The sequence below is a fragment of the Antennarius striatus genome, chromosome 10 (genome assembly GCF_040054535.1).
Source record: "Antennarius striatus isolate MH-2024 chromosome 10, ASM4005453v1, whole genome shotgun sequence".
Taxonomy (NCBI): domain Eukaryota; kingdom Metazoa; phylum Chordata; class Actinopteri; order Lophiiformes; family Antennariidae; genus Antennarius; species Antennarius striatus.
The window spans coordinates 19,238,431-19,260,379 of record NC_090785.1 but is presented as its reverse complement, the minus strand read 5'-3'; the positions used below and the strand labels follow the sequence as shown (position 1 = coordinate 19,260,379).

Below are 21,949 nucleotides of genomic sequence, written 5' to 3'. Positions count from 1 at the left end.
CTCTTTGGTCTTCCCCTAAACCTCCTGCCTGGCAGTTCACAACTCAACATCCTTCTACTAATATATTCACTATCTCTCCTCTGGACATTTTCAAACCATCTCAGTGTAATAAAATAATTAGTTTACAAAATTGTGGGGGGAAAACTCACAAATTTAAAAAGAAGATGGGGGGGGGGAATCATGATTGTTTTTTTCTTGTCATATGTCCAACCCTCCGTATGTCCAAGTGTGTTTTTGAGTAATATCTCAAACAGAACAATATTAGGTGGAAACATTGCATCTGTGGCAGGGGCAGGTCTTCCTACATTGTTCAGGTGCATCAGTGACTATCATACGACTTATTTTTATTTTTGTCACTCTTGTTTTGACAGGTGCTCCAAAGAATCTGCACACAAAGATTTCAAAAAGGCTGTGGGAGCCTTCAGTGTGACCTATGACTCAGAGAAAAAGCAGCTGCTCCTTTTGGTTTGTTTAATTTTGTTTTTTCAATTGATGAAATAAGAACACTTTACCTGTCAGTGTCTTAAAAGCTGTATTCACTTAGTGCTATTCTTAAGTCATCTGTTAATGCTACCTAATTAGGCCTGTCACCTAGATTAAAACACTCCACAGGTCTGATGTTTCTAAAGAAGCTTTGATTGTTTTCTCAGTCGGTGAATGAGGTCACAACAAAGAGGGCCACTATGATGAGTGACATGCACTTCAGGAGCCTACGCACCAAACTGTCTCTGATGCTGAGGAACGAAGAGGCCATCAGACAGCTAGAGGTAGACATGGACACACGGTTAATATAACTTCAACTTCAGATGTATGTGGGGCTTTTATAATTCAATAATGTTTCAGTTAAATAAATACTTGTTTTGGTTGGTATTATGTTTTGTGTGTATTTACTTATGTCATTTTATCCACATCACTATATTTCGGCAGAGTTCCAGACAGCTGGCGTCTCGTTTTCACGAACAGTTTGCTGTTCGGGATGACCTGATGGGACTTGCAATTGGGACACATGGGGCCAACATTCAACAAGCACGTAAAGTCCCTGGGGTCACCAACATAGACTTGGATGAGGAGACGTGCACCTTTCACATATATGGAGAGGTAGGAGTCTCTAATAACACACGTGTACCTGAATTTCATATTGTAGGCCTGAGTCATGGGAGACTGCTTATTGTTGTTGATGCTGTTATATTAAATTTAAGTTTGATTAATTTAATAATGTGACAGAGTAATGAGTTTGATTTTTGCATGTCTGTCTAAGGACCAGGATGCTGTACGCATTGCCAGGAGTTTCCTGGAATTCTCTGAAGATGTCATCAAAGTTCCCCGGAACTTAGTAGGTAAGAAAATGACTACTGAATCAGTAACATATTCATAGACTAACAGTTTGTTCAAGATTGAATCCACTTCAGTTTCCTAGTAGACTGACCTGTGTTATATTTTTTGCCCTTTTAGGGAAAGTGATAGGCAAGAATGGGAAACTGATCCAAGAAGTAGTAGACAAGTCTGGAGTGGTGCGTGTTCGTATTGAGCCAGAGAATGACAAAAAGCCTTCAACAGCATCGGCAGCAGACGAGGTGAGTGGGAGAGAAAATACTTAAACACTGTTTTCAAACCATGCATCAAAGCCAGGCTTAATCATCTTGTCCCGAAATTACTTATTCCAAATTCCAAAAGTAAAATATCTGCACAACTGGCATCATCTGAGACAGGATTGATACATGAAAGGAGAATTGAATGATTTTGTGTATTTCTGATCTTCTCTAACAGGGAATGGTGCCATTTGTATTTGTGGGGACAAAGGAAAGCATCTCCAATGCTACAGTGCTGCTGGACTATCATCTCAACTACCTTAAGGTATGTGTCACCACTGAGAGCAATATCCTACTTCGAACATCGACTGTTTCATCACAGTGTCACGTCCCAACAAGTTTCAGAAATTATAGAGTTGTACCTTTTCATGAAACCTGCCTCCCTGTGATGCTACAAAATGCTGAAAGGCAGTCTAGTAGAGTGCGTGCTAACGTAATCTTGTCATGACTTTTGAATTCTTCTCATCTAAAGGACGTGGACCAACTTCGTCTGGAGCGCCTTCAGATCGACGAGCAGCTGAGACAGATAGGAGGAGGCGGGGGAGGAGGTGGGACAGGGCCCCGAAACCTCAAAGACAAAACCTTCGTGTTTGATAATGGCATGGGGCTGGGGATGGGCAGAGGAGCAGGAGGAGGTGGAGGAGGAAAGCCTTATGTTGGAGGAAGAGGTGGCAGAGGGCGAAGAGGAGGAGGTGCGTCTTTTGCCTCAGGTACTGTAAATTTGGTGCATCTCAATAACCAGTATATAAACTTCTAAAATGTGTTTAATTTATCTAAAAACTGTTAAGTGTTTGCCAGTTTCAAGTTATCACCATCGGCTTAGATTGACAAGCTGAAGGACAAGACTCTCTGACATAGTCCTAGTTTTTTTTCTTCCCTATATTCAAAGAAAAGGAATTTCTTCACCATTTGTGTACTGTTACCATTTAGTGTAAAACAAGGGTTTGATTTCTTGTATTTCAGTGCAGTGTGTACTAGATATGCAACGTATGCAATACTGTTGGTACTGAACGTACAGTTCTTTCTTTCAGTTGCTTGAATTAGATTTGATGTCTTTTTGTATCCCAAGGCACCAACTCAGAGGCATCCAATGCTTCAGAGACAGAGTCAGATCACAGAGATGAGCTCAGTGATTGGTCACTGGCCCCCACAGAAGAGCTGATGACAGGGGGAGGAACCCTGCCCCGACGGACAGATGGGAGGAAGCGGTCCGGTGGAGGAGGACCGCGAGGACGAGGAGGGAGAGGAAGAGGAGGATATAAAGGTAGGCAGTAATGACCATTGGCTGACATCCATCCTTATGTATTGGAAGAAGAGTCAAATATGTAAAAGCGTAAATCTTTCAGTTACATTACTTTATATTAATTATCTGAAGGTGATGCACATTTTAAAGATGATGAATTGATAAAATTTCAATTTGAGTTATCAGACAAAATATAAGTTAGGAGATTTGAGTTACTGTGTAGTGAATGAATGATAGTACTGTATATTATCAAATTATACCTTGAAAGAATCTTAAAGGATCAAATAATTATTTGCTGGCTCCCCACATTAACACATTGTCACGAAATATTGGTCTTTCAAGGAAACATTTTCATTGGAAGAAAGAATTGCTCTAGACATAAATCTAATTGACACATTTACCCGTTTTCAAGGTGTTCCTGTCAAACTAAGTGCTTAATCTCCAAACGTTATGGCAGGATGTTTGAATCAAAGGATTTAGCTGATTCAGTCAATATCAGATCATCTGGCAACCATCTCTAGACTATTGAACGTATTGATGAAAATTAGTACTATAAGAAATGTCAGGGGAGGTAATGTCAATCACTGCTAAACGTATGAAACTAGAAATACCTCTATAAAGCTAACTTCTTACTCCTGATAGCCACTTGTCAGGATTGGTTGCCCCTTTCTCTGATTGGGACATCAATATCATTCAGTATTAAGACATTCTTTTATTATTATATATTTTATATAGTTATTGTTAGATGGAATTTTTACACTTTTATCTGTAACAACATAAACCTAAACAAACTTACATAGAAATGTATACTTTGATGGAATGGCACTCTTGTTTGCCTAAAGGGGCATCAAATGAGACATTCACACTGTTTGCCTAAAGGGGCATCAAATGAGACATTCACACTGTTAGCAGTTTCCTTTGAGGGAATTTGTTTGTTGAGTGAGAGCTGAAATATCTTCAAACTCCAAAGTAAGTTCATTCACTTCAGATTCAGCTTTACCATTTTTATTTTTATTTAGTTTAATTTTGTTTCTATACTTTTCTTTTTCGAGAAGCTTGTGAAAGAATTGCCTTGAATATAAGGCTTAAAGGTCTGGTAGATTGATAGATGGATGGGCTGGTTGGATACTTTGGATTACACCCTAGACTATTGAACATAATATTGTTCATTTTTAGCGTATATGGCTTATTAAGCATCTAATAAACAGATCTTGATTTTAAAAAAGTGCAGGAGTATGTAATGGTTCTGTCATCAGGAATCATCTTTTCATCAGCATACTTTTATGTCAGTTTTCACTTGTTACAATACAAAAGGTTGACAACAGTATAATTTGAATTATAAGCAAAACAAAGTGTAACCCACACTTGAGCTATCTTTTTCTTTTAATGTACTTAACAAGAGATGGAAACACCTTTTCCTGTTAAATTCTGAAGTAACTGATATACTGTTGCTACTCCAAGAAGAAAAGAAGCTGCATCCTCTCATATATGATTCCCATTTATAGAGTGATTCCCACCTTCTGTTGTAGTGTCAGAGTGACTGGCTTTGTGTTTTCTACTTCTTTGAGATGTATTGGTTGTTAGCAAGCAGCCTTATAAAATGCCATACAGGCAACCAAAACTGCTTTCTGTAGATTATTTAATCACTCCAATTCAGTTAATGAAAGTGTACCATTTTTCATAAAATCCTTGCAATATTTCAAGCTTGCATCAATGACACAGCTAATGAGTCTGTGTTTCTGTGTTGTTTTTCTTACATCCTATGAGTTGAGGTGAACTAGGAAGATCCTTAAAGTTGAGTGTTAGGGTTTGTCTGTTTTGGTTTAGGTGAAGACATGCAGTGGAGTGAGCTGAGACCTCGTCATATCAGAGACCCCAAGACAAGAGCACAGGAAGACACTCTACAGGTCTCACACAGACACATACACTCAAATGACATTCGTTATGTTGTTCAGTTGTTAATAGTCACAATTTCTAGAACTGATCCAGAGCTGATGGCAGAAAGATGATCTGTAAGCAGTTTTGTAACTACTGTTCTCTGGGTAAATACACTGAACGCACCCGTCTATACATTACATACTGTATAGTGGGGCTAATAAGTATTGGGCAACCTAAAAAATTTGCAAGTTCACCCATTTAAAAAGATAAGAGAGGTTTGTAATTTTCATCATAGGTACACATCAAGCGTGAGAGACAGAATGTAAAACAAAATCCAGGAAAACACACCTTATGATTTTTAAACAATTTATTTTTGAAAATGGGTGATCAATAAGTATTGGGCAGCCAGCAAAAGTTACTTTTAATACTTTGTAATGTAGCCTTGGTTGGCAATGACAGAGGTCAAACGGTTCCTGTAGTTCCTGACCAGGTCTACACACGCTTAAGTTGGTATTTTTGGCCCACTCCTCTGCACAGATCTTCTCTAGAGCTGTGATGTTGAGGGCTGTCGCTTGGCAACAGTTTTAACTCCCTCCACAGGTTTTCGATTGGGTTGAGGTCTGGAGACTGGCTAGGGCACTCCAGAACCTTGATATGCTTTTTACCAAGCCACTCCTTGGTTATCCTGGCTGTGTGCTTTGGATCGTTATCATGCTGGATGACCCAACCAGGTTTCATCTTCATTTCTCTGACTGAGGGAAGGAGGTTTTTACCCAAAATGTCACCATACATGACCCCATACATCTTGCCATTGATATGGACCAGTCTTCCTATCCCTTTTGCAGTAAAGCATCCCCAAAGCTTGATGTTTCCATCCCCATGCTTCACAGTAGGAATGGTGTTCTTGGGATGCAACTCAGCATTCTTCTTCCTCCAAAAGTTCAATTTTGGTCTCATCTGACCACATCACATTCTCCCAATCCTCCTCTTGGTCGTCCAGATGGTCTTGAGAAAATTTCAGATGGGCCTTTACATATTTTTTGTTTAGCAGGGAAACCTTTCGGGCAATGCAGGATTTCACTTCATGATGACGTAGTGTTTTACTTATTGTCATCTTTGTGACGTTGGTCACGGCTGTCTCCAAAGACTTGACCACTTCCCGCCGTGTAGTTCTGGGCTAATTACTCGCTGTTTTCCGGATCATTCGAACCCCATGAAATGAGATCTTGCATGGAGCTCCACTCCTAAGGACGTTGTCAGTGATGTTATACTTCTTCCATTTTCTAATGTTTCCAACTGTTGATGTTTTCTTACAAAGTTTTTTACCAATTGCAGTTTGACTCGTCCCAGCTTATTGCAGTCGTACTATATTATGTCTGGTGTCTTTGGGAAGCTCTCTGGTCTTGGTCATGGTGAAGACTAGAGTTTGAGAGTTTGAGGGTGTGTGCAGGTGTCTCTTATGCATCTAACCAGTTCAAACAGGTGCCATTCATACTGTTAATGAGTGGGGGCTGGAATAACTTCCCAAAGAGCAGGTGACAGGTCTGTCAGGGACAGAAGAGTTGTTTTCTAGCTGCCCAATACTTATTGGCCACACATTTTCACAAATTGTTTAAAAATCTTACAATGTGATTTCCTGGATTTTTTTTATATTCTGTCTCTCACGCTTAATATGTACCTATGATGAAAATTACAAACCTCTCTTATCTTTTTAAATGGGTGAGCTTGCAAATTTTTTTAGGTTGCCAAATGCTTACTGGCCCCACTGTATGTAGTGGGACCTCTATAGGGTATCTGTGGAAGAAGCAGCTCCATGACAGAAGCCTGGAATCCTCACTAGTGTGTTTTACATAGAAACATTGCTCAACATAGTCACCTATGCATAACTTATTGCCCCAAACAGTTGCCACCCCAACACAGGCCAACAGTGACCGTGTTAAGAAATCAAGCCAGCCACTGAGACGCATTCAAAACTGACTTTGTGGAAGGATTTGATGCCACTCTATTCATTTGGTTAGAACAGGGCAAATCTAGAACAAACCTATCTTGTAGCTGCTACATAAATCTCAGGCAGCGGTGCCTCTTCTGCAGCACCATGGCGTTTGCAGTTACTTGGATCGAGAGTGGTTGCATGCCAGGAGATTCAGATCTTACATCGATGATAATTTTCTGATCAGCAGATTTCTGTTGTGTTTAATCAATTATCTGAATCGTCTAAATCCGTTTACGTAGATACTCCATTTTTTCGTTATTGAGAATTATCTATTTTCAACTCAATAGCTCAAAGTATTTTCCACAATGTCTTTTATTTAACAGATCAGTGATGAGATGAATATAAAATGATTTAGACCAACGGGAATGCACGTAGCATTTAAACAGAAGGAACGACAGGAAGGCAGTGCAGAATGTGGCAGAACTTGCTTCAAAAAGAGGAAGTTGTCAAAATAGAAGTACCAAAGGTTGAACTGTAAATATGAATATAGCCTATAGCTGGAAAACTATTATTGAACCGGAGAGAGATGCAGTCTTCTTAGAATCCGTTTTATTAAATATGTAGATTTATTTTAAGTCAACTTGTTTTGTTTTTCTCATCATTTGATTTTAAATTGGTTATAAATTACTGAAAAGCTCTCAGCTTCGGGGGGTTTAACCCCGATGAATCCCGATCATGGGATCTGCATTAACAACTCAATTGAAAAAATATTTTCCTGTTGCCGTCCTTTTTTACACTGCGCGCTGGATTGTCTGAATGACCCAGTCGGATGAGCGACACTAAAATGTACATGTGAAAGACTTGGACCATAATCTAGCAACCAGTGACAAAACAGGATGTACAAAACAGCACCCTAATTGGGGAGATTTGATTGAGATGAACTACTTAGACAATCTTTGGGTGATAGAACAGATTGGCACATTTCCCCATTAACTTTTGGATCTGACATGCAAAGCTCTTTTTGTACTGAAGGGTCTTGCGTTTCCTTCGAGGAAGCAGAGGGCTGTCAGCAGCGAGGTCAAATGGCTGCTAAGTTAGCAGTAGTGGGAATTCTAAGCCCAAGTAATGTGAGGCTTGCCTATGGTTCACTTAACCAGCTCCATATTTCATCCCCTGTAGGAGGGATGGAAGAAGTCCTAAATACCCACAGAGTGTCTTGGAACAAAGACATTTGCAGGGTCAAAGCATCTGCAACAAGGGGAAGGGCATCTCCCCATGGAGAAGACCATGGAGTGTTAGCTCCAGCGGAGACAGAACAATGGTCTGCAACTGCTGCAATGAAGCGATGGCAGGTTTCTGCCACTGCCATTGGGTGGAGTCTTCATTGTGGACCTCTTCTGGACCAGCAGCCCATGATTTGCTTCAAAAGCCTAGTAATGTGTGCACATTCATGACTTGTGCATAAGTTTGCAATGGTATAAAGTCTCTGCCCCCCCCCCATCTTCTGACCCTTGCAGTACAGCAGAAAATGAGAAATTTGCGCCAGGCATACATTCTAAACATCTTAGGCCATGTCCACACATAGCCATTTTTTTTAGAAAACACAACTTTTTTCACCCCACATAGAAAAAAAATGGCATCCACACGACAGCGTTTTCTAAAAAATCTCCGTCCACACGTAACCGCGTAAGGGCATTGATCAAGACTTTTATGAGCAGAACAACCCAGAGAACGTCAGGAGAGAGGACCGGGATAGGTGGAAATTTACGCCATTCCTCCTGGAGGACAACCTCCATCAATAGCAGGCAGCGCATCCCGGTCCGACCCAGAACTGGCAATTGTGTCTTAGACGAGGAACGTGAATGAATGAATAAATAAACAAATAGATACAATTTTGAATCATAAAGAAACAGATGAACAAATATTCAACTCTCACTCATGTTGATCAACGCGTCTTTGACGATTTCAACTGCGTCCATTCTGTTTGTGTATGAAGAGACGCGCCCCAAACACATGATGCCACAATAGTTTTCGTCAAAGGGAGACACCCCCCCCGCATAGAAAAGTTTCGGATACAGCGTCCACACGACAACGCAGAGCCGGCATTTTCAAAAAAAAAAACAACTTCACTTCGGCCGGCGTTTTCGAAGTTATCCGTTTTCGTCCCGGATATCTGCGTTGCTGTGTGGACGGAAGGTGTAACCACAACAAAAAAACATATGTTTTCAAAAAGATCCAGCTATGTGTGGACTGCACCTGAGTTTGTAGAAATTAACATGACATAATGTAGTAATGTATCAACTGAAGGGAATAAAATGACGAGTAGAGATGAGCGAGTACACCACTATCTTTATCTATTCCAACCATCTAAATTATATGTATCAGTATCTGTACTTGGATTGGGCGTGTCTTAAATCGGAAGTGGGTGTGGTTTGGCCAGTAATGGGCGGGGCTTAAATCGGTACATTACCTGTATTTTAAGTCAGAAATAGATATGGATTGATCAGAAAATGCTGTATTTATTGTTCATTTTAAAACTATTAACAGAACAGCTGCAAAATTAAAATTCAAATCATTGTTTTTGATCACAAAAGTAAGAACTATTTACAGAACAAGTTTTTTATGAGCTCAGAACATGAATATTCTTAAGTGTATGAATGAATATTTATAGAACAGCCTCAGAATTGAGATTCAATGCTTTTGATCACAATAGTAAAGGAATTATTTACAGAACAAGTTTTTTATGAACTCTGAACATGAAGTGCATTATTGAATACAACGCATGCAATAGGAAATTATGAACTACAAAGTATGCATGTACAAGAATTGTCATACTCAACATAACATTCTAATTTTTTTAATTTTTATGATCAAACTTTTTTAAATCATTTTTTACCACCTAATGTTCTTGCAATTTTTTTCAAAACAGTTAAACAATGCTGATTAAGGTGTTTGTGTGTGTGTGTGACTATGTGAGAGGGAGAGAGAGAGCGTGTGTATGTGTTTGTGCGCGCGCTATGTAACAGTTAAAATAACTATACAGTATATACTGTAAATCATTAATTTGAACGGAAATGAGAAAGTGTCAAACTAAGAGCAAGCAGGTAAATAAAAAAAAACAAACGACTGAAGTGGAGGCGGTGACCGATGCGACACGAGCAGTTTTCAGCTCTGTCTGGTTAAATGCAGACAGAGCTGAAAACTGCAACAAAACAAAGTTCACCAAGTAACCTTAAATAGACCAAAATAGAGGCAAGTTGAATAAAACCTAAGGAAAGCAATGTAAGCTACAGTGAAGCCACAAACAGCGAGATCAGTCAATGTTTGTGTGTGCTGCAGAGTTCTGGCTGCAACCACAGCTCTTCTCTGGCTGTAGTGATGTCTCTGTAGGGAGGGGCGGGCGCTGTGTGTGACTAGCCAATCACAGAGCATGAAGACAGTTCTGATGGTTTTCCTTCAGCACGAGCATAAGTTTTACTCATATCATGCTCGTACTCTTCAAAAATGCGTTATCCCTACCGGATACTCATCTGGATACTGAATGGGTGCCCGGCTCAACCCTAGTGAAAAGATCATTTGAATTATTTGGAATGAATGCAGCAGCACTTGTTCTCTGAAGGAAAACGTCCACCTTTAACCCGTCCTCATGCTGTGGGTCTACCAACATTAAGGCTATCAATGTCCAGGCCAACTGAAGTATGTAACCTTTTGTCCTGATTGGCCCAGGCCATGAATGGACTGGTGCTGCTATATACTGTCAGGTGGCAGGAAGATGAGAACAGTACTATCACAATATAACAGCAGACTTTGGTGTCAGCATGACCTCAGATGTCACATGACACAAAAGTCACCACAGAGATTCACTGAAAGCGTGTAAACTTAGAACAGCATTCAACGTGCTTTCTAGCCTGTTTGTGATATAGAGCTGGGTGGAGAGATAGCAAAGTGAGTACAAACACGTTGATGTCTTACCAAATCTGAAATTTGTATGATGGCATTCATGTGACTTGAATGACAAGTCATCTCTGAATAAAGTGTTCTACAACCACGTTTCTGGAGCCATTAAACTTGATTTTCCTCACATGTGTGATAAAGATGGAATGAAACCCTGATTCAAACAAACTCTTGTTCTCCAGAATAAAGTGTTTTGATAATTTACTTCATAAAGTATATGAATTCATATTTTATTTTTCAAGAATAATGCAGATTGAGAGGAAACATGCACCCCAACTCTTTAGATTGCAGAAATTGGTACAATAATTTCTGCCTCCAGGGTTGTCTCAGCTAGTGTTGATCACTGGTGAAGATAAAACATTAGTTTCCAGTGATCTTATGAGTTCGTGAGAGGTGTTGTCTTTCTACTTCCAACAGTGATCAAACTGTTTTTGACATGTAACTCTTCTCCTACTCTTTGATTCTCTCTTTGGAACAACAGGCGGCCAAATGAAACTAATGACCTTTCAGATTCTATGAGGTTTTGTTACATCTTGCCATGGGTTCTAAAACAAACATGCCATGTTATGTCTCGATCACAAAGACAAACAGGAACTGAATTTGTTTTCAGTCAGTACTGAATACAATTTCTAAGAAATTTAAGAAAAAATCTTTCTACCTTAGAAAAAGTACTCAAACAGAAATTGCAGTTGGCCCGTACTAATCAGACGAACTCAACAGATTAATCACAACTGCACGTTGTGGCTGGTTGGGAGAGGAGGGAGAAAAGAAAAGCCAGCTGTTCCTACCTGAGGCCTGTTCCATAAAACTGGATTACGGCTTAGCAAGATAACTTCAGGCTTAACCCTGGCTTTTCGGCACCATAAAGGTGGCTGACTTTCTATCGGGCTACGTTGTCGCGGTAACCTATGCTGAACACCTAACCTGCTCCAAAGCAGGATAAATTCAGCATAAGAGCTCAGCAGGTATAACAGCCCCACCTACTGACAAATCAGTTCTCTTGGAAAATGGGCTGTCCATTTCATGAGAACCCGGTGGATCTTGGTGCACAGCTTGTGCGAAGAGCGCTCAGGCACGAGAGAATATTTAGAGATCGCTGTAATCCGTTGGAATTGCCTGAACAATCAATGTACAAAAGGTACAGGTTTTGGGGAGAGGGGTTACATTACATCTGTCAGCTGCTGGAGCCTTACATCAGTAATGTAACGCACCGCATGTAACGCACCGCAACCATGCACTGACGGTCCCGCAGGCAGTGTGCATTGCACTGAGGTTTTTGCCACAGTTAATATATTTCCTAGTGATGTCCTTAAATCCCTCGTTGGATGGGTTTACAAGCAAGCCACAGATTAAATGCCATTAATCAATTATTTCTTTAAGCAAGTCATGGATTGATTCATTCATTCATAGGTACTTTTATGTATTCTGTTGGCGATGCCGAAAACTTCGGGAAGAACACAGTATGTAGAGCTATTCATAAAGTCACCGGGGCTACTATCACATGCCATAACGAAAAATGTCGTACATACATACGTTTATGGAACACAAAAATGTTACTGTGGTCAGATATACAAGTGCAGTCATAGTGGGGAAGTAATATAATAGCACTACCGCATTGACACAGTCGGCGATTTTGTGCCAGCGATCCTTGCGCCGTTTGGCAGCTGCAACTGTGTTGCTTTTTGCCTGGATTATTGATTTGTATTGCTCGTATTTATTAATTATTATTGTTTGCTCCTCCGTTGTGAAATATGCAGCTCGGGCCAGTTTGTTGCATGTTTGCGATTGGTCGCATGCAGCAACCTCCGCCCTTTTTATGTGAGCAGGCCTAGAGTGGACAGGCCTGGATTGAATTAGTGAGTTGATAGCCGGCTTTATGCTACCGAAAATCCGGAGGGCGGATGTCTCGGTAAGTGAAGCCAGATAAGTAAGAGGAAGCCCGGCTAGGTTTATCAAGCTTTATGGTACAGGCCTCTGCTCTCCACGCCGTAGGCTCTTTAAGTATTGGCTTCTCCAAAGTGCGACCAATCAGCAGCCAGGATGGCTGATCGTTCCCCCGATCATCTCTCAGTCCTCACACACCCTTATTTACACACAACACAACACTAACATCTCAGAGAAACAGAAATATGACAACATCAGTCGTAACAGTTTGAACTTGAAAAACTTTTGGATCATGTATAATGATAATAATGTACGTCAATGTTGTTGTAATTAGACACAAACAGCCATAGGAATTTAATTTAAAACATATATTAACACATTCCAATTTTCATTTTTGTCTTGCAAATACTGTAAAATTCCAAATATGTTGATGTGAGTCGTGAAAAAAATTGTAAAATTATAAGGTAAAATAAGCAGCACCTGGATGTGCTTTCTCACTTTTGGTTTTTGAGTGTGAATTGAGAAAAAAATCTCAAATTTGCGATAGGATATGAAATTCAAAATTTAGTCAACTGTTCCTTAGCCTGAGGGTCATACCTCACTAATGTTAAGTGAAATCAATGAACTACTTTTTCCAGATCTCTTGGACACAGACAAATGACACACACATGTTGGCTGCCACACAACACCCACTCTGACTTTATTAGTACATATATTACGCTCAGTGTGATTAGATTTGGCTTTTGATTTGAAACTCAGAGGTTCTGCAGTCTTATTGTTGAGAATATTCCAGATTGTTTCAAACCAGACAGTTATTTTGATTGTTAGTTCACATGACCATCTCCTACTGTGTTGTCCCTCAGCTCATCAGCGATGATACATTTGATCAGATCTACCTCCAACCATTCGCCATGAAACCAGACAGCACCTGTTTTCTTTCTCCCACAGATTCGTGTGGACGGTAACAATGAGCGCAGCGTGCAGCACTCCTCGAGTGGGCGAGGAAGTGGAGGAGGGCCGTCTTCATCCCAGGGTGGAGTTGGGGCCGGCAGTGATGGCCCCCCTCGCCATCATCAGAGACCCATCAGAGACAGGGGAATGAAGAAGGACAAAAAGGACGCTTCTCCGCTGGTAAATGGAGTGTCTTAGATTAAACACTGGAGGACCCTTCCCAGTTACACACACATTCACACTCACACACACACATATACACACACAGAGGTAATTTTTCTGAAATCATCATAAAGTCTCCTGGGTTTTTCTGTCTTTAGTTTTTGGTCACACTCATGAATTCACATATTCCATCAGCATGGAAGAGTTTAATGTAGTGAAGTCAAGGACCAGACGGGATCGAGGAGCTGCTGGTCTTGTTTTTTGCTGATGTCAGAGATCTCATTCATAACTGTTGTGTTATAAAAAAGGACCTGAAAGAGTCATGTAATGCATGAGAGGCATCGTTGTACAACTGGACTATAGTTTGCCACCTGGTCATGTATGTCCCTATTTGCTCATGTGTTCAAGACATTTGTACACACACATACACTTATAATTGTAGGTGTACACATTCTATCCTCAAGCTTCTTTTTATAGAACACACCTTTGTGTGAGATGTGGCAAACGCCTCTTTGAGGCCTTGTTTTGTGTGTCATGATTATAAATGAGACCCCTGCTATCTGTCTCCTGCTCTCTGAAGTGACTCGGAAGAAACTGCACTTTCTGGACAAAAGGAAGAGAAGAAAAGAGTTTTGTTGGGGTTTTTTTGTTTGTTTGTTTTTTTGACCGGAGCTCATCTTTCACAGAGGAATTAACTCTGGATATCCTCCTTTATTCATCAAAAAGAAAACTGTTTACTTGTTTTTTCAAATATGCTAAAAGTGACAATGCTTGTGTTTTCCACGCCACTATTGGACTGGCTCACATAACTAGAAACACACAAAAAGAAGAAAAGGGTTGACAAGGAAAAAAGGTATTATAGCCACTTTAGCAGGCAGAATGAAGTGTGTGTTCCACCGTTCTGCAGCACACTTCAAACATTGTTACTGCAGATCTTAAATGATTTGATGCACTGGCTTCACTGTATCCCACGAGTCAACAAGTTGTTTTTGTGTTCTCTAGCTCTAAAATCCAACAACAAAGACGCAGCTTAGCATTCAAATTTAAAGAATCGACCAATTGTAAAAAGTGTCAGGTGTATTTCCACTTAGACTGAGAGAACTGAACTGATCAGTCTACCTATTTTCAAAAAGCAGTTGATGTCTTTGGTGTCACCTACTTAATTGTATTTAGTGGGATGGTGACACCACGGGATCAGATCACTCTTGTATTTGGATTGACAAAGTGGAGACGAGTTCAATGTCCATGATTCAGAATGAAATTCCACCAAGGATGTGTGGGCTACGAGATACAAAGACTTGTCTCAGCATTTGTCATCTCATTCATCCTGTAGTGCAGATTATATAGACTTTCCTGTTCGACTGTCAGACCAGCGTTAATCCATTAAGTTGTAGGAGTGGGGAAACAAATTTGAGGCAGTTGGAATTCATTAAACTGGTAAAGTCCCTTTATAAAGCCAAGATACAGGGTACCAAATGTCATGACTGCTGTATTATTTAAAAGAACCGTCACATGACCTGTACTACCAATGTTTGGTTTCACTCAACCCATACAGATTTACAGCCTTAAACACTTTGCTCACGAAATAAAAATATCTTTATTCACAGTAGCGCATGGGCATAAAAAAAAATGTACGTAAGGTTAAATCCTTTCAAACAGAATCACGGCAACACATCTGCAGTGTTTACCTCTCGTATGGCGAGGTTCCTTCGCTCTTGTTTTAGTGTAATACTAAAAACTTGCAAACTGGCTTCACTTCAATGTCCTAACATTTAACAGCGCTTCCTTGGATTGGCACCAACTCAGTTAGTACAGTAACTTTGTCTGACAAACCTGATCAACTGGCAGGATTGAGACACAGCTGTTCTATAATTTATGAAACCCTTTGTATTTAATCTCTGCAGTTAGAAAACCTGTTGAAGTATTATTGTAGAGGAAACAGTTGCATTGAGGTAAACCTTGAAAAAATAAAGTTTGATTCTTCCTGCTTTTTTAACTTATTCTGCGCCCTCACCTTGGTGTTAAGCTGTAATGACCTTTTTGTTTTATTACTTGGTAGCTTGTTTTTTTTTTCCACTTGGTCATATTCAGTTGTTATCTTTGTGAAACTACAAGATGAGGTATTGTTTCAAGGTCAGAACTAATGCAGAGTACTTTCTGCATGCATGATTTGGTTTTGAAATTGCTCTACTTTCAAAGTGCAAATTGATCTTCTGAACAACCAACACCAGAAAGAGGAAGTGAGGTTTGATCAAGCAGGATTTTTATTTTCCATTTTCTGTAAAGTCTGAAAAACCAAAACATTGTTTCACACTCATGTCAGAGCTACCATTTATCTACACCCCTTTTTCCATCATGAGGCTTTATATATGTGCCTTGGATTTATTCTCTTTGGTTTCTGTGAATTTTACTCCATTCCGTTTTAGTCATGCATGGATATCTCTTGTTTAGGCGCGTCTCTAACCTGGTATGGATTCTTTCAGGGAGGTAGAACGGTGCAATATTTTTATTTTTTTTCCAGTTTCTGACACTTGTTTAACTCTTGCACCATGACAGACTTTCACAATAAGAGGACCAGAAAATCTAATATGAATGAAACATAAAAAAAATATGTTAAATCAAGCTGTCGTTCTCACGTGTTCCCACCTGGTTTAACACCTCGTCTGCATGGGAAGTTTTTATGGCAATATCAGTATAGATGAAGTACAATTTACATGCCGTGAATGCCTTTAAAGATTGTGTTAGAGCTAGTCCAATATGGTGTCCCAATTTCAAACATCCTGCAGAAACTCAGATGGTTCAGTGTAGACAGCATTTATATATTTATAATTATGGGGCAAAGGCCAGTTAGAACAATATTAAAACAAAAAAAGTTTTCTTAAGGATTCTACGTGCCTGTCATTTGTCTACGTGGCCGTGAACACCCCCCCCCCCTCTCAATGCACTTGTTTTGTCTTCCTATATGGCAGAACAGGGGAGGTCCAGTGAAATAAAAACCAAGCAGTTTTTAGTCCTGGGTGATAATGCTGATGGAAATAGGATCACAAGTATTCCATTTCTGTGCGAAAACCCTTCAGATGACTAATAAATAAACTTTGCTTCAATTTTTTTTGATGCCCTTAATAGCTTATTTTGAGAATTTATCAAGAAACTTTTCCTGCTAAAGTTAAATAATACAATTGATAGTTAAATCTGGATCCTGACTTCACAGCCGGAATGTGCTTAGCTTAGCAAAACAGCTAACCCTGCGCTGTTCAAAATCACAAACCTTAAATATTCAGTTTGGGGTTTTATAGCATGCTGGATGTATTTATTTAGTTACACGTGCAGTGACTGTCTGGCCAGGCATTTTCCTTGCTTCCAGATTTGAGATGAAAGTAGATGAAAATGCTTCCAGCAAGAATGCAAGTAATCATGTTCCACTGTGAATTCCTGTATTCCATATAAAAAAATTTTTATGAGGTACATTGTCAGTGAGCACATAAAATTCAGAAGTGATAAGTTTGATCACCTTCATTCAAAGTCGGTTGAAAAGTACTGGACTTAAAATTCATTATCTTTGACTAAATTGTCTAAATTGGGTGGAAATAAATCATCTATATCATTTTGGAATTATACATTTGAAGAAAAATTATTTGTCCCTCATTGCTAGGAAGCTGCAACAGAAAAAGAAAAAAAAAACTCACAAAATTTTGTGTGAAATGTGCCTTTACTTTTGACTGGTATCGTAAGCTAGACTTGTAAATCAGGGACGATGAGATGTTCACAACGGGACCAGATGGTGGGAGTTGGCTCATCCCTGTTGTGACATCATTCACCTTATAGTGTTGTTCACACTTACCCAAATCCAAACGTCATGCGTGAGCAGCGAGTGTTGTTGGTGCACTAGGAGATGACCTGTCTTGTCCAGCTGATCCTTTTCAGATCAATTTTCTGGTTGAACTCGTCTGTGAAATGAATTCAGTTACCTTTGTACAGACCACTTCTTGTTTTATTGTTACCTTGCTATGTGAGATGATATAAATCAGTGAAACTACATTCCATCACTCTCCAAAAAGGGACTGAAAAAGTTTCCAAGGTTGATCCATGTCTTTACCAGCAATCAGTCACCTTCTCATCTCTTGATGCATGTACTGTACATCTTCTAATGGATTTGGTTCAGACATGTTAAAACAGGCATTTCTATGTTTACTTTTTTTTGAGTCAGTGTTTATTTGTCTCATTTCTCCTTTACTTGTGTTCAGCTGGAGTGCCCAGTGATTTCCTGACACCATCAACCTTAAATCAAAGACACGTGGAAAGTTTTTACCTTGAGACCTGACTGAGAAACATTTGTGTAACACAAGTAATGGTTTATGAAACAAGCAAGTTTTTAAGACATTTATTTCTAGCATTATTGGTGTAACTTTTTCACAAATCTGTTCGTACACTGTTCCCAGTAAGCATCCTCCACAGTGGCAATAGCTTCAAAATTGTCAACAGAGTGAGAATAGTATGGAGTTGACTGTAATCTAGAAAAGAAGGAATAGTGAGTTAATGTATATAATGATGTCATTATTTGTCAGAAAAATGACTTGTACTCTTGTTTCAAATGTGCTCTTATTCAGATTTTCTTTCTTGCTGTTTAATATCAGTTAAATGCTAGAGCTCTTGATAATAAAGTCAAAGATGTGTGAAAAAATGGTATCCTCTGTAGCAGCGTGGAGCCACACACAGCTGTCTTTAATAATCAACTGTCCATAGTTCTGCGAAACCGTTCAGTTTGGATTTATGAATGAAAGCCAGCATGTGCATTTTATGGGCTGTCCTCTCACTGAACAAAGTTCGTTCACTTGCACTGTAAATTAGAAGGATTTATTGTAACAATGATGGTAATTTAAAAAATTTGACTTAATTTTTTGGATAATGTCATTTAGCATGACCGTGAAACGGTTCAAAATGTGCATAAAAGTTGAGCTTATGGAGTTGTAGGTCCCCTAAGTAGATTGCTTTCCTATATGAGGAAATAATGTGGATTGTGATGTGTTTCCATGGAGACATTTTAATTATTGTTGAATCAGAACTTAAAGGATTTCAGTTGGATTGCTATTCCCTGGAAATGTATTTAGACCTAGAATCCATTGAAGCTTCGTTTAAATCAAGATTCCTGCTGCTCAGCTCTTTTACTTATTTATTTTGCAGATTCTGGGCTGATGCCATGTGTTGAGTTCATGAAACTGTTAAAGAATCTGCCTAAATCCTGCCACAGATATTCTGAGCTGTTCTTAAAATATTAGTCCTGGAGTATTCTGATTTGTTCCACACTGAGGCAAAAGAAAAAGTCTGAACTAAGTCCCGTTAGTCCCTTCAGTCTGATAGTGTAAGGTGAGAGTTGAATATTTCTGGTAAAACATAGACATAAGTTCCTCTGTCTAACTTTTTTTAAGTTTCCCTTAAAAAAAAAACCATGAGGTGTGGTGGACCATGTCCATCACACCTCATGGTCTTCCTCAGTAGATGCAGGTTTCTCAGATTTTTTAATGCAGTTCTGTCGTCACAGGACCAAAGTATTAAGGTAAAACTTTACCTCATGTTAAAATATGTAATGGGTTGTATTTAAAGGGATTTACAGGCAAAACGGAGAAAAATCATGCAAATTAAATGATTTTTAGTGATGAGATACTTAATGAAATATTTTCCTGAAACTAATAATCCTTTAGTTTTCATCACCTGATATAGACCTTTATGTCACTAGTGGAAGTGGCTGCTCTTCCACAGAGAATCCATCTTGTTGCACCAAACGAACTGACATCTGATGGTCAACGGCTGGGTGGGTAAGACGAGGGTTTTTCATTTGATTCTAATGTACAGAAACACTAGATGACACCAAATCCTACATATCACAGTGGATGGCCTAAAGTTGAACGAGACAGTTGGTATCAGTCTCTAGACTGTTCTCATGGCCAGAAACGTTTGTATTTCTAAGTGTGGCTAACTAATATTTATGGACTATATCCTTTCAATTCTCTTTCAAGTTATGGGTATATGTGGGTGTTTTATTTCCTTGTTATTTTTGATTGGAGTGAAATTTTTATAAGGGTGAGCTAACATCAAGCTGCTGGAGTCACGTGAGCCAGTTCCCTCGACGTGGCGGACAGGAGCTGCACGTATTTGGATGCGTTGTGGACTGGAGACGACAGAGATCCAACCAATCACTTCAGCTCTGCTGTGTCAGAACAAAGACAATGAACTTGCTCTGAATCAACCTGCTTATTAGTGTATTTTATTGTGCCTCCAAATACAATAGCTTGAAATGACCCACAAACGTATTTTTTTTTCATATTTAGCAGTATTGCTAACAAACTTATGGTAGATTGGGTTGGATTATTGAGGTCAATAAAAAATGTTAAAAATTTTCCATGCGGATTTGTTTAAACGTGTTTAAACGTGTCTTACAAATGTTGACATGCAATCCAGCCGTTTTCCAGTGGCTGCCATGGCAACTGATTAAAATGAGGACCCTGTCAACATTGCAGCAGAAAAATAATTCGGAATGTGATTAGTGTAAGATGTGCTGGAGAAATGTTCATGTAGGTTTCTTAAATACTCCAAACCAATATTTAAGTTGAAACAGCATAGAATAATGTGATTCTACGCATCGCATATATTTTTATTCCTACTGTTGTCTCCTGATGGACTCTATGAAGGACACAGCTGACATCTGTTGTACTGATGTTCATGGAATGCTTCATGTTGTTACTCATACATGAGACCATCTTCAGTGCAGTCCACGGTGGTCAGCATAATAGAACTGTAATACATGTGGATCCCCAGAAAGAACATTAACCTCCAGAACTGGACAGTCCATGAAGGTGGACTGAGAAACACAGTCGGAAACTCAAATGGAAATTTTTATACTAATATTTATGCCTTTTGAATGTATGGATTTGACAAGGTTGGCTTAATAACATCTAGCTTCAGCGTATCTGTTAACAGATAGTATGTCACAGCATTTGTTTTTGGCTTCACCATCCTCACTAAAATCAAACTTTCATTTAGGTAAAATGAGTTTTGCTTCACATTAAGTCTTCACAGCGGATGTTTGTGCATTGAGTGTGTTCATCAGCAGATAGCTGCTTTATGTTCATCTGCTGTGATTACCCTGTCAGCTGTGTTACTCTGATATTTGGTGGTGAGTATTTTTTTTTAATCTATGCCTGTTATTTCAATTGAATTAATTCGTTTATGGGGAACTCTGATTCGGACGAGCTGTGAGACTGAATTAACCAGCGCCTCCCTTAAAGCTACAACAGAGTTGTGTTTTTGTCTGGTTATGTATGTATTCACACAACTTCATCCACTCATCGCAAGAGAGGTGCTCTCTCTATGTCAAAACTGTCTTAATTCAGACTCTGAACAGAGGAGTCCTAAACCTGTCTACGTATTTCTTTTTAACTGAAAGAGTGTCTGATGAGACCCCTCAGCATCCTTCTTTCTCTAAACCTTCTTGGGATGATTCACACGGAACCAACACAGGGTGACGAAACCAAAAAATCATCTCTGTTGCTTGAACATTTCCACCATATAAAACTGACTGGACTGGGAAGCTGTTGAGCGCCACAAAGTGAAGACAGAAAAAAATCTGTAGATACTTAAACCAGAGTAGTCAAAGAGCTGTAAACCTCGTGTGGGCTTTTGTACTTTTATTTTTCATTTTGTAAAAATTATACTGTTTGGATTAACATATCTTGTAATAGTGTAGTTTATTTTGTTGTATCCTGTTTCAGTAAATAAAGGTTTTGTGTCTGCATTTTATGATATGTACATTTATTTACCCAGGAGAATGTGGCAGATTTATTATGCTACATTCAGTAAAACTGAACAATTCTGCTAGTTATTTAATATAAACCAGTGTAAGTAGAACCATGGGCTCCTATATGCTAAAAAAGCATGATTTGAAAACCCAGATGTTCAATTTACTGTAAGGCAAAGATAAAAATTAACAAAAAGAAATACGAAGATAAAGCATTCACATCTACCCATCAGATCAAGATAATAAATAATAATGAGCAGATGTACACTAGCAGCCAAGTTTGTACACACTTTGTTGGTTATTTTCATCACTATTTACATTGTAGATTCTCAATGAAGGGATCAAAACTGAATAAACACATGGAATCATGAAGTAAACAATCTTCAAAAAAAGGCCATCTCCATTAGGTTTAGGTCAGGTGACTGGAGGTCAGATCATCTGACACAGGACCCCATCTCTCTTCTCCTTGGTCAAACAGCCCTACGCAGCCTGGAGGTGTGTTTGTGTTCCTTGTCTTACTGAAAAATAAATGATAGTTTTGATAAGCGCTAACCGATAGGATG

General features: G+C 39.2%; 1 protein-coding gene across 5 annotated transcripts in view; it reads left to right on the top strand.

The window, feature by feature from the left end:
• fmr1 (fragile X messenger ribonucleoprotein 1) overlaps window positions 1–21,370 on the top strand; it is a 34,145-nt gene extending 12,775 nt beyond the window's left edge. Inside the window, exons 6-16 of one of the 5 annotated variants that reach the window (XM_068325080.1) lie at window positions 372–465; window positions 651–767; window positions 928–1,098; window positions 1,259–1,337; window positions 1,453–1,574; window positions 1,768–1,854; window positions 2,062–2,299; window positions 2,659–2,853; window positions 4,660–4,739; window positions 13,430–13,612; window positions 13,753–21,370. In XM_068325080.1, the coding sequence (XP_068181181.1) occupies window positions 372–465; window positions 651–767; window positions 928–1,098; window positions 1,259–1,337; window positions 1,453–1,574; window positions 1,768–1,854; window positions 2,062–2,299; window positions 2,659–2,853; window positions 4,660–4,739; window positions 13,430–13,612; window positions 13,753–13,809 (1,423 nt within the window). In that variant the 3' untranslated portion in view covers window positions 13,810–21,370. Of the gene's footprint in view, window positions 1–371; window positions 466–650; window positions 768–927; window positions 1,099–1,258; window positions 1,338–1,452; window positions 1,575–1,767; window positions 1,855–2,061; window positions 2,300–2,658; window positions 2,854–4,659; window positions 4,740–7,822; window positions 10,745–13,429; window positions 13,613–13,752 lie in introns of those variants that run through there. The other 4 variants (XM_068325081.1, XM_068325082.1, XM_068325083.1 and 1 more) reach the window with 4 other exon arrangements.
• The last annotated feature ends 579 nt before the right edge of the window (window positions 21,371–21,949 follow it).